Source organism: Anabas testudineus, chromosome 3, assembly GCF_900324465.2.
Source record: "Anabas testudineus chromosome 3, fAnaTes1.2, whole genome shotgun sequence".
In the NCBI taxonomy this organism is placed as follows: Eukaryota; Metazoa; Chordata; class Actinopteri; order Anabantiformes; family Anabantidae; genus Anabas; species Anabas testudineus.
This window is the reverse complement of record NC_046612.1, coordinates 16,574,725-16,594,565: the sequence shown is the minus strand read 5'-3', so window position 1 is coordinate 16,594,565 and position 19,841 is coordinate 16,574,725. Positions and strand designations below refer to the sequence as shown.

Below are 19,841 nucleotides of genomic sequence, written 5' to 3'. Positions count from 1 at the left end.
GTTATACATTCTCATTATGTACATGTTTGAACTCACTCAAACAGACCTATAACATAACCACATAGCACTGCCTGGCTCATACTAAATATTTTAGAAAGGGAAAAAAAAACAACTCCACTTGTTCACATGAGCTGATATAGGATATAGTTATCAACTGTAAGATACAATTAAGTCTTTAGTGTCTCCCATGTGAGCTGGAGGCATCAGAAGAAAAGCCTCCTTACCTGTCTGTCTGTGAGGTGACACCACTATTATGTCCATGAGGCCCTCCACGTTTGCCAGCACGGTTTCCTTGTTACGGCCACCGTGTTTGTCCACCCGCTGGATGGACTTAGTCTGCCAGTCCGTCCAGTAAATCCAGCGGTCTTGCTGCGAGAGTCGGGAGAAAGGAGTTAGAGGGGAGGACACCGGCTTCAACTGGGGAAACGTGGGAGAAGAAGAGAGGGGAGGAAAAACACAGACAAGGAGCAGGGGAATGGGAGAAAGAAAGGGAAGAGAAAGGGGAGGGAGAGAGGAGGAAGAAAAATGAGGGTCAGAGTGGAAGAGAAGCAGAAGAAATGGTTAAGTTGAATGGATTCAGTATGAGGACAGAGAAATGAATAGTGAGAACCACACGGTGAGCCCATGAGTGAAAAAGAGCAGGTGAGTGGAGGGAGTGGCCACGAGGAAGGGTCAGCCCAGTGACTGGCAGTGACGAGGGGTGGGGAAGGGTGGGGGTTACCTGTGTGAGGGCGAATGGGTGGGACACTGGGCTGACAAGGACCTGACGGAATTTCCCATTTAAGTCTGAACTCTCGATCCTATCCAAGTGGGCATCGACCCAGTAAATCCTGGAGAAAAAAAAATACACACTTTATGAACACACTTTATGAACACACTGTGCATGCTGTAAAGACAACGTGAGGCTGCGATGCCCGATACACACAAGAAAACTGTCCCTTTATATAATCTTCAGGATTCTCTTCGTGTCTTGTTGATATTGTGATGATCATAATTACCCACAGGAATTATTAGGTTATAATTAGCATCCTAAGATCAAATCCAATTTCCAAGCCACACAGACAGCCTCCCCACAGATATGTTCTCTCTCTGACCTTCTCGTGTCGTAGTCCAGTGTGAGACCATTGGGCCACCCCAGGTCAGTGTTGATCAGGACCTTCCGGTCAGAGCCATCCAGGTGAGATCTCTCAATCTTTGCAATGTGACCCCAGTCAGTCCAGAAGAGGAACCTGCAGAGACAAGGCTGAATTAGTGAGGAGCTCTTCTAAGGAAAAAACTAACTGAGAATACACCTCTGTAACTCATGATGGAGTTTGCCTTCTCACTGCTAATAGAGAAATATCTGTGAATGTGAATCTAATGGTTTGATTCCAGTATGAAGAGCACTCCCTGCTCTTACCCTTTGCTTGGGAACACTGCGATGGCTCTGGGTTCATCCAAGCTGTTGTTAACTAGTACTTTGCGGCTTGTTCCATCCAGGCGGGCCACCTCAATGGTGTTACGCCCAGTGTCAGTCCAGTACATGTTTCTGGCCACCCAGTCCACAGCTAGCCCATCTGTGGTCTTCAGGCCCTGACTGATCACAGTCTCCATGCCACTGCCATCTAGGTTTGCACGTCTAAGTGAAATTTTAACATTTTATGAAGTAGGGTTACTTGTTTAGAGCAAATAAAATAATACTTAAAAGAACAGTCATTGTAATGCTGGTAAATACTGTGTCTTAATGTCATCTAATGTTTCAGCATAATGATTACTTTCTCATACTTTCTGAATGTCTTTTCTTACCCCTAGCATTAACAACTGTTTTCAATGTCACTATCTTATGCCTTATTCTTTTTGTCTTTACACAATTCAGTAACCAAAGTGACATTTATTAATGTGAGCAAGGCAAGAACACAGATGTCATCCACAAACTAATTCTTTCCTTTAACTACTGTATTGTAAAAGTATCTCTACAGACAGACAAACAACTTTAATTAAAATACATACTCATCATACTGCAACAGGTTGTAATTATGTAAAACTTAAAAAGCAAGAGCGAGTTGGCTGCAGACATTGTTTAGGTTTTTACCTTATAACATCCAGGGTGACATCGGTGTAGTAAAGTTTTCCGTCCACACTGTCATAATCAAGTGAAATGACGTTGTGCAGCTCGGGTACGGGTACGTGCATGTCTGTGTGGTCGTTGGTATCCAGGGAGATTCTGCGCACACTGACACGGTTGGAGAAGAGCAGATATGTCTCTGGGGAGTCATCACAAGACCTGCCGTCTCCTTTGAGCAAGATGCCAGTAGGACAGGCGCAGGACGTGCCATTGGGACGAGACAAGCACAGGTGGGTGCAACCTCCATTCCTCTTACCACACTTATTAAAACCTGAAGAGACCAGAGACAAAGACGCACACACAATAAAACAGATGTTCCATAAACATTGGATCCTACATTTCCCATAATGCAACATTGATATCTTTCACAGTTCTACACTTAGACTCACCTAGTGGCCTCTCCCTGTCCACAGCCTGGATATCCATCAGACCTGGCAGGTTGGCCCGCACCGTGATGGTGTTGGCCCCGGTGTTCTTGTCGGCACGCTGGATGCTGCGGCTCTGCCAGTCAGTCCAGTAGATATGAGAACCCAACAAAGTTAAACCATATGGGTGCTGGACTGGAGTGACGAGTGTGCGGCGATTCTGCCCGTTCAAGTCAGACGCCTCAATACGCTGGAGAGGACCAGACAGATGAGAGGAATTACCACCAACAGCACCCTGGTGGCTTTCATCTTAACAAATGTACACTTTTTGATCAATAAGAATCAAGTCATTAATTTTATAAACTTTAAAATCCCTAGCTTTAGTTACCTCCTCTAAGAGTGACTCTAAGAGCATCTTTGTAGATAATCTTGTAACGTTTTTGGACTCTAAAGCACTAAATATAGGTATAGATTATTATTCCTTTTAGATCAAGCAGTTTCCTCTATTCATAGTGGATTGCAATGAGTGTGTTGAGTAGCATACCGCAGTCTTACAAGACCTTATAAACACAGACCAGGGATTTTGTGCTATTAAACTATACGATTACTTATGTTCAAACTGGTATGAGTGTTATGAGGAGCCACTACTGACCTCAGTATGAGCGTCAGCCCACAGCAACTGGGAGCCAGCCATGTCAATGGCCAGGCCATTGGGCCAACCTAGGTTGTTACTGATGAGAACTACACGGTCCGAGCCATCCATTGCTGAGCGCTCCAGCTTGGCGTGCTCCCCCCAGTCTGTCCAATACATATAACTGGAGAGGCAGAGAGAGAAGGAAAGTGAGACAGGACATGCTGGATCATGAGACGTGATCTAGTTTCTATAAGAAACAGAAGTCGAGACGCTGTCGAACCAGTAATGAATGTTGACCAGGACAGAAAATAAAATATTGTTAGTCTAAGATTTATTTTATCTGAACCAGACTAATCAAAGAGTTGATTAGGAAAAAAAAAGAAGCAATCACGTGCTAGATGCCTCACCCCATCTCATTGTAAAGAGCAATAGCTCGGGGGCTGTCCAGGTTCTGCCACACAAGTACTTTCCTCATGGAGCCATCCAGATTGGAAACCTCAATGCGGTTGGTTCCTGTGTCTGTCCAGTAAATCTTCCTGCCAACAGCATCCACTGCTAGACCATCGGTGGTCATCAACCCTACGACGAGAGACACAGAGACCATAATTGAGTCACGATACTACAACTGGATCGAGTTCAACACCACTGAGCCATCGTCCTCACCAGTAGATATGATGTCTTCATGTGCTGTTCCGTTGATGTTGGCTCTGCTGATTTTCTTCAGTGTACTGTCAGACCAATAAACCTTTCCTGCAGGACATACCACAGACACATGTAAAGGCAATTTCTGCAACACATATCCTTCTGAATGAAGCATTCTTAAAACAACGAGAAGACATAGGAACCTTCTTTGGGGTCAACTCCGATGGCAATAGTGTTTTTCATGGAGTTATTGACGGCCAGAACCACATCAGCAAAGTAGGGAATATCCAGAGAAACCATCCTGATGTCTGTCCTCCGTGCAAAGATCAGAAAGCTGCTCATTCCTGTACACACACATACACACACACCATCCATCGACACACATCACAGCCCTTTGAGATCAGAATACAAAGCGGGCTGACATGCTTTTATCTTCTTGCTGGCAAAGGTTTCTGACATTAACCCTTTGAACATTATGCTGTTTTTGCTCCTTTTATCTGGTGGCGCATAAAGGATATTTTTCAAGGCTTTTGTTACTACTATTGTACTGCTAATCCCATCATGCCTTTTGTAATGAAGACTTATAAGTATAAGTATAATGTTGCCATGGATGTCAACACCTTACAGTAGGATTCACCAGAGGCCTTTCTGGTTTTCTTTATATATCAGAGAAACATAGTGGAAACTGCTGTGTGATGACACCTCCATTTGAATTTTCTAGAATTGCAGACAGAGGTTGTCCGTACCAGGAGTGCAGGTCTTTCCATCGGTCTGGAGGTTGATCCCAGTGGGACAGGCACAGCTGGAGCCTTTGGGAGCAGGAGCCAAGAGACAGAGGTGGCTGCAGCCTCCATTATTCACATCACAGGGGTTATGCACTACAGAAGGAGACACATAAACAGAGTCCATTAATCCACCATCATTGTTTCTAGGTCAGTTTAGCGGCAAGTAACTGATGGCACAAATTGAGACAAACAAAACAGAAGTGGACAATGTTGCAGATAAGGACACTGAAAAAAGAATCAGAGCTCTGAGAAATGTAGATTTAAGTCTTTACCTTAACTTTTTCATCAACGTTTAATTAATTTCAGATGCAGTACTGAGACAAAACAATGAAAATTGTACATGTATGCACTAGACTTGACCTAGCATGTGAATGCACACAGACCTATCTCACGGTGTCTGTGAAACATGTGGATGTCCATGAGGTTCTCCAGGTTTTCAGCCAGAGTGTGTCGTCCCAAGCCGGTGAGCTTGTCAGCACTCTGGATGCTCTTGGACTGCCAGTCTGTCCAGTATAGCTTGTCCTCGTGTACAGTTAGACCAAAGGGGTGAGGCAACTGGCTGCCAATCAAAACCTGTGTAGAAAAAATAGAAACAGTGGTCTGATGAGACTTCTAAACCAAAACTAGAAAGCAAAGCTAGAAACAGACAACTGATCAAATTGTTATGAATATAATACCATACCAATATGTTAAAATTCATAAGTAAATATAAAATGTACTACTATAGGTAAAACCTTCTCAAATCAGCATGAAAACTTTGTGAGGAAGTGAAGTCCTGATCTCTTTAAACCAGCCTTTACCTGGCGGTCAGATCCATCAAAGTTGCCGAATTCAATAGTCTTCATGCCAGCGTCAGCCCAGTACAGGCGTTTGGTCTCGTAATCAATGGCGAGCCCATTGGGCCATGTCAGATTAGAAGAGATGATGACGATGCGACTTGAAGCATCCATTCCTGCACGCTCAATCTTTGGGTTGGCACCCCAGTCGGTCCAGTACATGAAACTATGGAGAAATAATTAAATGAATGATAGGCGCCATGGAAGGTTTGAGTTTGTATATTACAGTACATTTTTTAATCACCTTACCCTCCAACTGGGTCGACAACTATGTCCCTGGGCCGGTCCAGGTTCTCCCAGATCAGGACAGTCCGCATGCTTCCATCAGCATTTGAGACTTCAATACGATCCGTACCTGAGAAAAGACAACACAACTGGTTGATATTTTTGCCATCCAAGTGATTGTACAGAATACATCAGAAATATGTAAAATGAAGGGAAATGAGGCTGTTCACCAGCATCAGTCCAGTAGAGCTTGCTGGTCACCCAGTCAATCGCCAAACCTGCTGGGCTCTCCAGACTGGTGTCCACCACCACCTGGAAAAACAGGTTTAACAAAGATCTGAATTCCTCCAATCTGCCAATGAGTTTGTTGAATCTAAAGTAGAAAAAGGACCTATCCTCTACAAAGTATGCATTGCTGTTGCACTTTCAAATTAGCTTCAGTAGATGGCGGTAGTGCATAAGTCCTGTCTTTTGATGCTGCTGCCCTCTGCTAAGATTACGACAGATGAGAAATGATGTTTCAGACAGACTTCAGTCAGGTTGTAGACGTCACTGACCTCCTGCTTGGTACCATTCCATAGTGCCCTGTTTATAGAATCAGTAGTAACATCCGTCCAGTAGACGTAACCGTCTTTGGCATCCCAGTCCAGTGCCACGGCATTGCGCACATCAGCCAGAGGGATGACATCATCTGACATGTCCTCTGTATCGAAGCTGATTCGTCGGATGTCCGTCCTTCGGGCAAAAAGCAGGAACTTGTCAAGACCTGATTAAAGACCAAAGGTCTTCTGTCAGTCTTCTAGGTTTAACAGTGGGGTCAACAATGAACACAGCAAAAACAACACGGCTACACAGACATCCTGCAGCCCTTAAAGGGCAAATCCAACTGATCAGATTTACCATTTCAAGCAGCACAACTGTCACAGCATAGTGAAAAAGCTACAAAAAAAAAAAAAAAAACTTAAGGAAAAGTCTTGTAATCCTCTGCATAATCCTCTAACAGCTTCTTGACTACAAGGCTCCTCATGAAGATTAAATGCACGTTACAAGATTATCTTTTCTCATTTACCTTCTAAACACTAACTGACTATTAAATTGTGTAAAACCTTGCAGCTATCTTTTAAACTACTGCTGAGGATTTGCCTTTAAACTCATGAGCCACAGAAAGAATAAAGTTGCTCTGGCAGACCAAAGATGTTTGTTGATAACCACAATCATCCTATTCCAGATTACAATTAATTGCAGGTTATTAAAAATAAATAAAGTTCCATCACCAGGGCACAAACCAGTTGTTAGACTCTCGTAGTAACTACTACACATGGATTGTAATTGTATATATGAGAGCATGTATTTCAATGTAATCTATAGTTCTATATAATCACTTTTGTATCTATTACTGTTACATACTGTTAATACATATGTAACATACATACAGTTAAACTCACCATTAGCGCAGTTGTAGTGATCCACCTTCTTGAAACCTGTAGGACAGGCACAAGTGTACGTCTTGTTGCTGGGAAGACACAGGTGGCTGCATCCTCCGTTGTTGGTGCCACAGCGGTTCCTGCCACCTACAGGAGACAGAGAGGGGTTCAGTAGGATGCTATTTTATTTATTTATTCATGCTTTGCTTCTAATCAGGAGCCCTGGCTGCATGTCATCTCGTCTCTCCCCCCATGTTTCCTATATGCCTCTCTACTGTGTGCTCTAAAAAATGCCTAAACAAATACTTTGGAGATGTCCCTATTTAAAACATGTGGTGTTGTTTGCATGGTTTTAACCATCATTCATATTTTCATGATCACATTTTACTTCAATTTTAATGTCTCTGAGATACAAGGAAAAACCAAAGAAATCCTCCTCTGATGGCAGCTTCATTTTTAGCATGCAGACATCAGTGGTATTGATTTTCTCTTGGCAAGAAAGCAATAAGGATGATTCCCAAAATGTCAGTAACAGTACAGCATATACAGTGTGCATTTCATTTGGGAAATTCACTCCAGATCTGAATGCTGTTTGCTTTGTTGAACTGATTCTGCATTGAAATCTCAGAAAATGAACTTTCATGAATGAAGTAGAAGTGCCAGAGATCCCACTGCCAACACAGAAGCAGTTTACACTTCACATTCAAGTGTTACAGTATTTTATCAGCATGACAAACACAACCTTAAATTGGACAGAACTCAAGTTCAACATGGTTTGTTACCAAAGAACACAACTCTTTGCTACCATGCTGATAAAACTCCACAAGTGGTTGTTTCAATGCAGGATCGAGCACTAGTGCAACAAATCTTTTTATCATTTCTGGATTTGCCATCATGTGAAAAAGGTTTCATCGTCTGTGTACAATTACACCATAAAAGAAGGTTTGTGTTCTCTTTGTCTGTCCCCAATCAGCTCATCTTTCACCCTATAATGGCACGTTTTTGATGTTTTGTTGTTTAGGACTTTATTCCCTTGACTTGCCTTCAGCGTTTGGTTTAAAACTTGGACTTGGTCTTCAAAAACGACTATTGTTCTTACACAGAGTTGACTTAAAAAAAAAACAAAATAAAACAACACCACATCCTAGAGAGGTTTGAAGGGATGTGGGTAAATAAATAACTGCCTAAGCCACATGAATATATATACATATACATATACACACACATACGCACCCACACTACCACTCAAACGTTTAGATCTCTTATGTTATTATTTTCCAAGGAAACACACATGGGCATTCCAGCTGTCCATTTGATAGCCTTCCCTCCTTAGGGTCCCACTCTGTACCCAGACCATCACACTGCCTCCATCATGCTTGACTGAAGGTATTAAGCACTGTTCTAGCATCTTTTCATTTGTTCTGCATCTCACAAATGCTGAAATGATGTTTGATCTGAAGACCTTAAACTAGGACTCATTTGTAGAAACCTACTTTCAGTCTTCCAGGAAATTGGCAATTTTGCCATGAAGTCCAGCATCCTCAAGCCTCCTCCTCACTGTTGATGCTGACACTGGTGTTTGAAGTGTACTATTTAGTGCAGCTGCCAGTTGAAGACCTGTGAGGCGTCTTTGTCTTAAACTACAAATTCTGAGACATTTGTCTTCTGGCTCAGTTGTGCATCACGGCCTCACACTCCTTTTATCTGTCCCTGTTGGAGCCAGTTTGTGCTGCTCTCTATAGGCAGTAGTTAACAGCATGATAGGTTTTTCTCGCAATTTCTAGCATTGGGTAGATTTCCTTTCTACAGACAATAATAGACTGATGGGTCTCTAATCAAGTTTTTTTCTTCCTGGCTCCTGGGTACGCATTTGTTCAGATACTAAACTAACCTAACGAATACCATTCTCCCTTGTTTGCCTCATTAGTAAAACTGTTCTCAGCTGAGCAACACAATTGTAAACAAGTTTTCTCATAATCAATTAGCCTTAAAAAATGATTAACTTGCCTTACTAGGAGATTGATGCAGACGACTGACAATTGCTAATAATAGGCCTCTAATCAAAAATGTAGATCATTCTGTAAAGATCTTATGAATAGTTTGAATTGGTTGTGAAATGGATAAAATTGTTAACCCTAACCCATAAAAATGTGTTTTTCTTTGAAAACCAAGAAAATTGTGATCCCAAACTTTTGAGCAGTAGTGTGTATATATGTGCACTATGTTCATGTAGTTCATGGTATGTGATTGTCCAAACTTTTTGATAACATTCAATTATTAGTGACTTCAACAAAACAGGCAAAGTGTAGTTTTGCTCAGCGTTGAATTTTTGGTCCAACTCTTTACCGACCTGAGGGTTGCCTCTGAGGGTGCAGGGTGTGGATGTCCATAGGGAAGTGCAGCTTGTTGCGGATGATCTCCTGGTTCTTGCCGGTAAATTTGTTGGCGCTGTTGATGCTCTTGGTGTGCCAGTCAGTCCAGTACAGGCTGTCCTCAAACACTGTGATGGCAAATGGGTGGGGCAGGCCTAAAGACATCAAAAAGTTTAGAATGGGAGATTGTAACTGAGTCCTGGACCAGCTCAGAGACATTTTTTTAATAGAAGAAACCTCTCTGAGTGAAATTGATGGTCAAATTAAGAAAACACAGCACATTAAGTCTGAAAAAAATACTAATTTTGTGTGGTTCATGTGCAGATTTGAAGCCTCTTTCCAAACACAAAAATCATAAAAGAACAAATGCTGCTTGGTTTGTTCCACCAGCACTCTCCAAACATCCTCCCATTCAGTGCTGCGGGCTTGGCTGATGTCATATCGTCCTTGTTTAAAGCTGCTTTCAATTACTCTGCCTCTCATCGGCCTGTAGCTATTTTAGTTGTGGCCATAGCGCTCCTTCAGTTTGCTTGAGTTATGCGAGTTTTCCGTCCAGAATCTAAATGCAAGTTCAACCCGCAAACCAGGTCAGACTGATACTGAAAGCATTCGTCAAAGCACTTCTTAGTCTACAACAAAACTTTATTGACTTTGTAGATTTAAAGAATTTTAATGGGATTGGAGATTGAGTTGATGTGCTCGAACTCAAAACCAGTCCCATAACTTTAGGTTTAAATGCAGAGGTTTAGGGTCTGCTGACAGTTTAAACCATCTATAAGACATTTCTTTTTGTTTAACAAAACAAAAAACTAAATATTTTGGATCTTTAATTGGATGGTGTCTCTTTTCTATATCTTGCAATTATCACAAAAGGAACAATCTAACTTTGCTTAGGTAAATAAGTATCAGGGCCTTTAAAAGAATTCAAAGAGTTCAAAGCCAATATCAGTCAACTCATGTCCTAAATGCTAACATGTGTAACAGGGAACATCTGATCAGGGTGACTCCTCCACACTCGTCCAAATTAACAATTTCATTCTCTCCGTTCCTTAATCGTCCTGAAGAGAAGTAGCTCCACAAGCAGTTGGATCAGAGTGCTGAATGGATGGAAAAAGTGATTTCTGCTGCTACGCAGAGCACTGGTGGCGGCGGTAGTGGTGCGGTGAGCACGCTGGCGCAGGCCTTTTAAAAACAGCAGTACTCATTTAATGACAGTGTTTTACAGCACAGCGTAAATGTCAAGTGGTAAATGGCTAAAACTGGAGACAGACTAGAATGATAATGAGCCACCGGGATCAGAGAAATTGTGTGTGCGCACTTGACTGGAAGCTCAATAAGAGAGAAGTTCTAATCATTTTAATCCACTGATTTGTTTGTGGCCAAGAAACTATTAGTTTAATGGCTCTGTGGTCTGGGTGAAAAAAACAAAACCTGCATTCACTCTGCCTCAAAAAATAGTTCCTAATACTCAAATCTCTGCTACAAATTAGGATTGGATTGTATCTTTATTAGAGGAGTATCAGTATCACAAAATGTTGGAAATAAGCAGACACTGTGATGAAATTAAATTGTTTCTCCACCAGAGAGCACTGACTCAACTAAAAAATGTCCCGCTCAGTCTAATTTTAGATGACATAGGAAACACTTCACAACCTGGCCGTTTAGCTTGTATGTAGTTTTATTGTATGTTGTTTATATTGAGCATGTATCAAGTACTACAGAGACGGCAGAAACAAAACACCCATATGGTTCCTGACAACCCGAATGTGTACATTTATGTGAGTTATCATTGAATCATTACTTAACTTTTTTTTTTGCAATATTTCATATTTCTACAGTTTTCTATGTATTTGAACCTTGCAGACTACAAACATGAATGAATGATTTTTCATGTTCTCATGTTTCTTAAGCATAATATATTTTTAGAATTCAAAACAAAATGGGTGAATTTCCAATGAAAAATCAGTCAACCAAGAAATGAAATGGTGCCTCTACAATTTTCCTTATCCCCGGCCTCAGACAGGTCCAGGTGTGTGAGGTGATACTGGCTGACTGTATGTTTTTTGATCTTATCCTACCATGAGGGAGACAACAGTACGCCCTCTTCCCCACCCTCTGAAACATCAACAGCTAGACAGGCGCCTGGTTTTGATACGGTCACCTTCTTCCTTTTCGTCTTCACAGCCCCATCCCCCAACCCAAGCTCATTCTTTCTGGGACAGCTGGTGAAGCAGCTGCAGGCAGACAGGGCATCAAACGTCCCACCCAGCTATCACAGAAATGTCCTCTTTAACCTGCATGGGGCACCTTCCGGTCGTTTCACACCTCAACTATCTACGAGTCATCAGCAACACAGCATTCCATCCTGCTGGACAGGACACTGCTTTGATTACAGTTTGACAACTTTAAATTAAGGAAAGTTTAGTGGTCCCCTGCTTTATGTTGTTTACTAAAAGATGCAGTGATTGTGGCTGATACAGTTTTGGATAGAGGTGACCATTTTTAAGTATGTTTAAAAAAAAAAGATCCAGGAAGCACTCTGTACTGAGCACAGTGCTGCTCTCCAGAGGATGAGCACATTATATTTTTATGATTCCACTGCTTAGTTCACTTATTTTTGTAAAGGCCATACATTTGAACACTAAGCTGTTGTCCACAAGGGGGCATTGTTTCATCGGTCTAATGTCAGAACAGCCTGGAGGACATCTAGTGTATCATCATGCAGCAGACAGCTCTTTGTGAATGAGGTGTCACTGCAGTATATGACATTAGTCCTTAGGCAGATGTACTGGCTATCATCATCCTATATGCACACACATACACACACACAGGTGCACGCCAAATCACACTACACCTCCTCTCCTCCTGTCGCACACCTGTAGGGCACACAGGTGTTCTGAATGGATAGCAGCATTATCCATGACACGCACCTGCCATCCAGCTGGAGTGACAGTGCACCTGTGCACCTCTTTCTCTCTGTCGCTCTCTCTCTCTCACACACACAGACACACACACAAAAAGATCTATAGGTATAGAGACACACACTTGTTAACATTCCTGGGGACAGAGGCTTAGAATGTAACCATGAAAATACACACGTCCCATTTGTCCTGTGTGTTGTCTGAGCAAACAGAGGCTGTGCAGGAAGGACAGGACCAATTACAGCCTTTTTATCCTGAGAGCACACATCATTAAGGAGAGCTCACAGCGCTCATGGTGCACACTCGCACACAAATGCACATGCTCGACAAACACTTCCTCTGTTCTCTCTCTTTTCACATTCTTAAACACTCTTGGTCACTACCGATATGCCTCTGTACTCTGTTTCTACTTGATCAGACAATAAAAAAAATCCTAATTTGGGTGTCACTCTGTCAGCTGAAACTTGCTCACACTGATCTTTGATTCTATTACTCTTACTCCCTTTTACTGCATTACTTCCTTTTTGACCACTGTAAACTCGCTGCTTGGCCTTTAAATTAAATCTTAATTCAGTCTTTACCAGACTGTACAGATTTTGACAGAACAGTCTCCTGTATTTCAGTGTAGGAAGGAAAAATATAAATAGAGACATGCACAGCTTTAATTCTTTCATTTATAGACTCTAGGTTTGTGTGTGCATTTAAGTCTTAGGCACATGAATGTGGTTTTTAAAGCAAATAGGGCACTGATTAGGACCATATGTTATAATGATGTTGCCTAAGTCTGCTGCGTCCTACATGTATCCAATTATGTATGTGTTTCTTTGTGTGTGTCTAAAAATGGGAACATCTTTTTTATGGTTGTGTGGATCATTTTTGATTTATACTGGTTGAGGGTCAAGACCTTGTTTTCACAGTTAAGGTTAGAATTAGTGTTATGGTAAGTCTTGAGATTAGCCATTTAGCTGTGATTGCTAAGGTATAGATAACGTACCTGTGTGGGGGGTGGGGGGTTAAATCTATTAAGGGAGTTAAGCTTCAACTTTCTTTAGCTTTTATTGCTGAAATTACCTAAAAACTGCAAAGTCTTTATGTTTATTGATTGATTTTATGTTTAACTCCATGAACTGATTCTCAATACAGAGAAAAGACAGATAGCAGTGGATAACCGTCTACCTTGGCTAATGACAGCCTTGCGGTTTCGTCCATCCAGGTCAGCCCTCTCAATGACATGGTGCTTGGCATCCACCCAGTACATGCGGCGTCCAGCATAGTCAATAGTGAGGCCATTGGGCCAGAACAAGTGTGTGTCTGCGATGACCCGCCTGTTGGAGCCGTCCATGTTGGCATACTCAATGCGAGGCGTGTTGCCCCAGTCTGTCCAGTAGATCTTACTGAGGAAGAAAATCAGACGGTCACGGTTAGCTTCTCTAGGGCGAGATCTAAAACTGGAGAGGAAACTGAAGAGGAAAAACATTTAGCTGCTGCCAGTTTTATGAAATACTTGTTCCACAGATACAGTACTTGCCTATGGGCACTGCTGTGCTGCCAAACCTTAATCCCTGCCCTGCTGCTACATTACAACTGGGACACATCCAGAGGAAGTATGTATACATAAGTATGTGTAAAACCATAGTAGTGAACTAAACTGATTGTGCATGTGAGTGTTTGGACTCATACCCTTCTATGGGGTGCAGTGCAATGGCTCGGGGTTTCTCCATGTTCTGCCACAGCAGCACTTTGCGATGCGTCCCGTTCAGGTTGGCCACCTCGATACGGGACGTCCCGGAGTCCGTCCAGTACAACTTATCATGGATCCAGTCTATGGCCAATCCACCTAAAGAAAGGAAAAAAGTATCTAAATATGAACCTGTTTTAGAATGTGTTATAATAATTTTGCTTTCTTATTGTTTTCCACACTAATCATTTTTTGCTGGTATTTAAAAAATATATATATTTTCTTATCCTTTGAGACTATTGAGAGAAAAGGTTTTATCTATTTTCCTTTTCTGACTGTCAGGAGCAGACATTGACAGTTTGACACTATCAACCACTTTTCATCAAGAAATATTAATGCACAACTCCCCCTAAATTAAAAAAAACATATTCTCTTTATGTACTACTAAACCTGATACATGTGGTCTAGTGAGTGCTAGGGGTGCCAAGTTAACCATTTCCCTCTGCTTCCTGTATTCTTGCTAAGCTAGTTTAGCCAAGACACAACCCCAGCTCTATGCTAAGCACACAGGAATATGATGATATTTATCTTCAGCTTGTAACTTTTAGAGATCAATAAGCAGTGTCTGAAACTACTTGTTTCATTCTCCTCATTACTGGGGTTGTGATAGCAAGAGAGAAACAAAAAGAAAATAAGCTAAGAAAACACTTTTCAGTTTGATGTCATAGTGCTGTGCTCCTATATGAACAAAGTGATGGATGAAGTGAGTGACAGCAGAAGACATCTGGACAGAAACCAGCAGCTTTTAATATATTGGATAAATGATAAATGAGCCTTTTGTCCTACATCTGAACCTGCATGTTACTGGCTGCAGTACCAACCTGGGCTCTCCAGACCAGTGGAGACAACCTCCTCTACATTAGAGCCATTGAGGTTGGCCTTCATGATGCGGTCCAGTGTCACATCTGACCAGAAGACCAGCTCGTGGCTATGGTGAAAGTCCAGTGCAATGGCATTCTCCAGGTTGTTGAGCAGCAGGGTGTACTCTGAGCGATGTGGCAAAACCTGGCGAATGTCAATACGATTGGCAAACAACAGCACCGGCTCTGGACCTAAAGTAGGAGGGAAAGACAGACAGGGATGGAGACAATGTGAATTAAAGTGGAAACGAAAACAGCGGGAAGCCAAACCTGAAGTCAAAGTTGGAAAGTAAAGAGGAAAGCGACAAAAAAAAGGTTCCGTTTGGACAAATGGTCACTTTCAATAAGAGCGAGCATTAATCTCAGTGGAGGTGAAGGTCGGGTCCTGGCTGACAGTCTTGACCTGGGATTCCAGCAGATTGATGGGCTGCTGTACCAGGCCTGTTGCACCTTCATTGCACGTCTAAATCTAGTCCAGACCATAAGCCACACTCATTCTGAGTGCAAGACCCCAAAACAGAGGAATGGATCCAGTTACTGTACTGCAGAGGCAAGTATAAACACTACACAACCATGTTTTTGTTGGAGGTCAAACCCTGGCAACTTTCTGTGGCCTTCTGAGGAAGAAACTGTGTTTCAGAGCTGAAACACATCGGATTGATTTTTACCTAGAGCTTTGCAGCTGCGCTTGTCAGGCCGGAGCTCATAGCCTTGAACACACCAGCACTGGAACCCCCCTTCGGTGTTGGTACAACCCTGGCTGCAATAGCCTTCTTCAGCACACTCGTCCACATCTGGAACAGACCACAGGAGAAGAAGACAAGAAGAGACAAAGATGTTGGTGTCAAATCCTGAAGGATTAACAGTCAATTCAAGATACAAAGTATGCCGAGATGGCTGGAGGGTGAAAACCTTATTCACCCCACATGTTACACACCTTAAATATGGAATTCTTTGATTCTTTGATCTTGCAACTACAAACAAGAATCCAAATAGATTTGATTGCCTCCATTAATCTCAACAATACAGCAGAAATTTGATCCATCGGATTCAATTTAAACTAACCTAACTTTAATTAGGGTCCATTAACTAAATGTGGCTCATTCATGTTGCCTAAATTCCAGTAGTGAACATTTGAAATAAGTGAACACATAATTTTTCAAGTGGAAGGAGTAAGTCGCAGCACATAGTAATGTCATATTTAGAAAGTCAATGAAGCTATCATATATAACACAAGGTAACTGAGCAACGGGCCAATTGTCACACTCTCTAGAGGTCATGAATAGTAACACCCAAAGCCTGCTCACTCACACTATGCACACACAGAGACACACACACACACACCTTGGCAGGTTTTGCTGTCGTCCATCAGTCTGTATCCAGTGTGACAGGTGCACTGGACCAGTCCTCTGACCATCTGACACTTCTGGGCACAGCCTCCGTTATTCTGGTTACAGTTGCCCTTGCTGGAGCGTGGACCTGCACATCGCATGGAAACGTGACAGAAACATAAACACACCATTCTGACTTGAGTATAAATGTAACCACACACTGTAAAAGTATCTGACTCATCTGGTGTTGAGCCTCCAAATATTCTTGGCCCTCAAACAGCGAGGTCCTAAGAATGGTAATGTGGGTCAGTCTAGTACAGGCTAAGAAATCTAAGACCTAAATCTCACATTGACCAACACTTGGGGTGTAGTAGCTTCCATTTTCTGTGGATTGTCATGGCCTAAAAGAATATGAACCCTCATATTTGTGGTGACTTCCTAACTTATCCATTCAAGATTTAAATGCCACTATTTCTACAAACATTTTACAAAACAGTTTAAGTATAATGTGTATGAGTGTAATGACGTTTTCAGTAAACATACATAACAATCTAATGTAAAAACAATCCTTTTCCATAAACATAACAAATTAATAGCAATGTAACAGATCTAAAAAAAAATTGCGTGTAAATAATGTACACATGAATAAATTTGATAAGAAACGTCATTATATTGAACCTCTTTAAAAAGATATAACGTCAAATCATCAGCAAGTTTCTCAAGCTGTGTCAAATCTGAAATTAAGGAGAAATAAATAACCAAATGCCGTTCTTTGACTATGAAGTCTTCTTTTCAATGTAAGCATATGAACTCACGGCAGTCGTGGTGTGGGTGTTCATCAGTCCCGTCTCCACAGTCGTTGACCTCATTACACACTTTCCTGTGGCCGATGCAGCGTCCATTCCCACACTGGAACTGATCAGGAGCACATGGAGGACTCTCTGCAGAGATTCATAATAACATATCCTGTGTGACTAAGATCTGCCAATCAGTAGGGATTTTTCTACAGTGTATTTGCTGCAGGATCTACTCCTCTAGTTACCCTTAGTTCTTGTCCAGATCCTCCTGGACAATGTTGTCGTGTTCAAGTGGCATAAATATTCCTTCTATGGTCAACTGAGCTCAAACTATTTCTTTGTTTGATAAATGAGTACTATATTTTTATATTTATACTAATAATGTATAATTTATTTTAGACCCTGTACATGTTCAAAGCCCTAACTTAACCCTTTATACAATCATACAGACAATGGTAAGAACTGGTCCATAATCCTGCATCAACATTCACATCCTCTTTTGTCCCACACACAGACACTATGATGATAACAACCACTCTGTGTCTCCAACTCTGCCCTTTACTTAACAAAATGCTGTTACTCCTACATGATGTGGTATGAAAAAGTAGTTTTAGCTTTAATCATACGGCCAACATTTATTAAGAGAGCTAAAGTGTTTTATTTTGGATTTCCATTAACCTCTCTTACAACAGTGGACCCAACACTGTAGTGTCCAACACTACATATGACTGTAGATTAGCAGCTTGTGTAAAAGTCTCTTGGAGATCTCAGTGTATGCAGAGTCCTCTAACAGCTGAGGCTAAACTACAGGGAAACATACAAATAATCCAAAAGACATCCTGTTTCGATGCCATAAAAGCCATAAAAACAACTTTTAAAAATTGAATGTATTATTAATTAATAATGTAGTGCTGCAGAAGGAAATCTTTGAACTTATCTAAGAGGAAAAATTAAGTGGTTTGTGCAGAATTATCTGTAATTTCTTTGTCATCAACGCTCAGTATTCAGATGAAGTCGTCACCTTTCCTCTGCATCTATGCACCAATTTACAGGTTCATTTCTACTGTTTGTCCACAGGTTGGTGGAATCTTTCCATCAATGAAGGAAAAGCTCAGTAAATACTTTGAACGAACAAAAAGTGAGTTTGTCAGCAGAGGGCTGTTCTGAGCTGTTGTCATGACTACAACTGAAGCATGCGTTATATTTAGCTTCTGAAAACAAGATAACAGTCTTACCAGTTTTCTCACAGCCCTCTTCATCGCTGTGATCCGAGCAGTCTTCCTCACCATCGCATCTCCATGACAACCGGACGCAGCGTCCAGTTCCACAGCGGAACTGATCGGCCGTGCACATGGACGTGGCTAAACGGACATCGCAGAAACAAACATCTTGTTTTTTTTATCCTTTTCACAGGATAACAGACATATTCTGAGTGCCTGCTGTGTTTTACCATCACAAGCATGAAATCAGATAAAAGACTGAAACTGACAAAAATCAGCAAGGATTAAAAAAGTAAAAGTGCTGCAGGTGCATATTTTTAGATATACACAACAAAATGTTGAGTAATTCTCTTGGGGACAGCAACTCACTGCAGTTCTTCTCGTCTGATTGGTCGTCACAGTCAAACTCGCCGTCACACCTCCAGCTGGCGTTGATGCACATCCCACTGCTGCACATGAACTCAACTGATCTGCACGGCTGATGGGAAGCTAAACACCAACAGGCACACAGTTACATTAGAAAAACAACATCTTGGGTAAAAAGAATTAAAATAAAAATCTTTATAATTTAAATGTTAGTTAGTTCATCAACAGTTTTCAACCTGGCCAATCAAAAAGATGTCACAAAGTTACTTTTTTGGTTCAAAGCCGTCTAAAAGTAAAGCTATCGTATCTCCTATGATTGTTTTCCTGCAGAATTCAGAATGAGTTTAAGACTCGGTTGGTTGGTCTGTGCCTTCACAGTGGAGCTTCCATGATTGGTCACGCCAGAGGGCACCCACAGTGAGATACCAAGAAAGGTTTAAAAGAGAACTTCAAAGAATCCCCTCTACAAAACAAATACTATTTACTACTTTTTTAAGCTTGAAGACTTTGCAACTATGTGCTTCTTCAATCAGCACAGATACCATTCCATACTGAAGAGGACTGCCAGGGCAACGACAGTCTGGGTATAACTTCAATTAGAAGGACGATAATGACCACAAGCATGCTTCACAGTTGTGGAAGAAGTGTCCGGAGAAGACAGTAACTACTGGAATACTCTTTACGATAACTTGACCAGCTCAATCCTCACTAGATCTGAACCACATTAAGCTGCTGTGGGAGAAATGGGACAGAAGAATTTGGGAGCACTGCCCAACCAGCACAGCAGACCTCTGAGAAGAGCTGCAGAAGGCCTGGAAGAAATCCCACCTGACTGGTAAGTACAATGCCACAGATTTGTCAGGTACTTTTGTGATGAGAGCTATTAGACTATTACTCTGATCAAATATGCTTATGTTTTGTGATCCACTTACAACCATTTGATGGAATAAAACCAACAAAAGATGGTGTAGGAAAGAAAGTTTGTAAGGCTTTCCGGTTACTTCTAATTCAGGACTCAAAGTGAATAACACTGCACAACTCTCAGCGTGCTGTCCTCTTATGAATGATTTCCATAAGAGAAATACAAACATACACTGCTTCATGCCAGTAATATTTCTTTCTCTTTCAACAATATTTTGTTGGGCTTATTTTGGCTGCTCTGTGATCACAACAGATCATAGCTGCCCCATCTTTAAATCTCCCACCACATCTCTACATGTG

At 41.6% G+C, this 19,841-nt stretch overlaps 1 protein-coding gene across 2 annotated transcripts in view; it reads right to left on the bottom strand.

Moving 5' to 3' along the window:
- The window catches only part of lrp4 (low density lipoprotein receptor-related protein 4), an 86,764-nt gene that overhangs the window by 5,268 nt on the left and 61,655 nt on the right, over positions 1 to 19,841 (bottom strand). The window contains exons 7-32 of one of the 2 annotated variants that reach the window (XM_026378252.1): positions 18,624 to 18,743; positions 18,270 to 18,395; positions 17,053 to 17,178; positions 16,251 to 16,385; positions 15,575 to 15,700; positions 14,868 to 15,098; positions 13,989 to 14,145; positions 13,485 to 13,702; positions 9,366 to 9,542; positions 7,037 to 7,162; positions 6,149 to 6,357; positions 5,822 to 5,903; positions 5,616 to 5,721; positions 5,331 to 5,532; positions 4,914 to 5,103; positions 4,492 to 4,623; positions 3,949 to 4,089; positions 3,767 to 3,853; positions 3,511 to 3,682; positions 3,122 to 3,284; positions 2,494 to 2,719; positions 2,072 to 2,375; positions 1,400 to 1,618; positions 1,095 to 1,229; positions 722 to 830; positions 225 to 417 (exon numbers count right to left, since the gene is read on the bottom strand). In XM_026378252.1, the coding sequence (XP_026234037.1) occupies positions 225 to 417; positions 722 to 830; positions 1,095 to 1,229; positions 1,400 to 1,618; positions 2,072 to 2,375; positions 2,494 to 2,719; positions 3,122 to 3,284; positions 3,511 to 3,682; positions 3,767 to 3,853; positions 3,949 to 4,089; positions 4,492 to 4,623; positions 4,914 to 5,103; positions 5,331 to 5,532; positions 5,616 to 5,721; positions 5,822 to 5,903; positions 6,149 to 6,357; positions 7,037 to 7,162; positions 9,366 to 9,542; positions 13,485 to 13,702; positions 13,989 to 14,145; positions 14,868 to 15,098; positions 15,575 to 15,700; positions 16,251 to 16,385; positions 17,053 to 17,178; positions 18,270 to 18,395; positions 18,624 to 18,743 (4,212 nt within the window). The remainder of the gene's footprint in view (positions 1 to 224; positions 418 to 721; positions 831 to 1,094; positions 1,230 to 1,399; positions 1,619 to 2,071; positions 2,376 to 2,493; positions 2,720 to 3,121; positions 3,285 to 3,510; positions 3,683 to 3,766; positions 3,854 to 3,948; positions 4,090 to 4,491; positions 4,624 to 4,913; positions 5,104 to 5,330; positions 5,533 to 5,615; positions 5,722 to 5,821; positions 5,904 to 6,148; positions 6,358 to 7,036; positions 7,163 to 9,365; positions 9,543 to 13,484; positions 13,703 to 13,988; positions 14,146 to 14,867; positions 15,099 to 15,574; positions 15,701 to 16,250; positions 16,386 to 17,052; positions 17,179 to 18,269; positions 18,396 to 18,623; positions 18,744 to 19,841) is intronic. The other variant, XM_026378253.1, reaches the window with a different exon arrangement.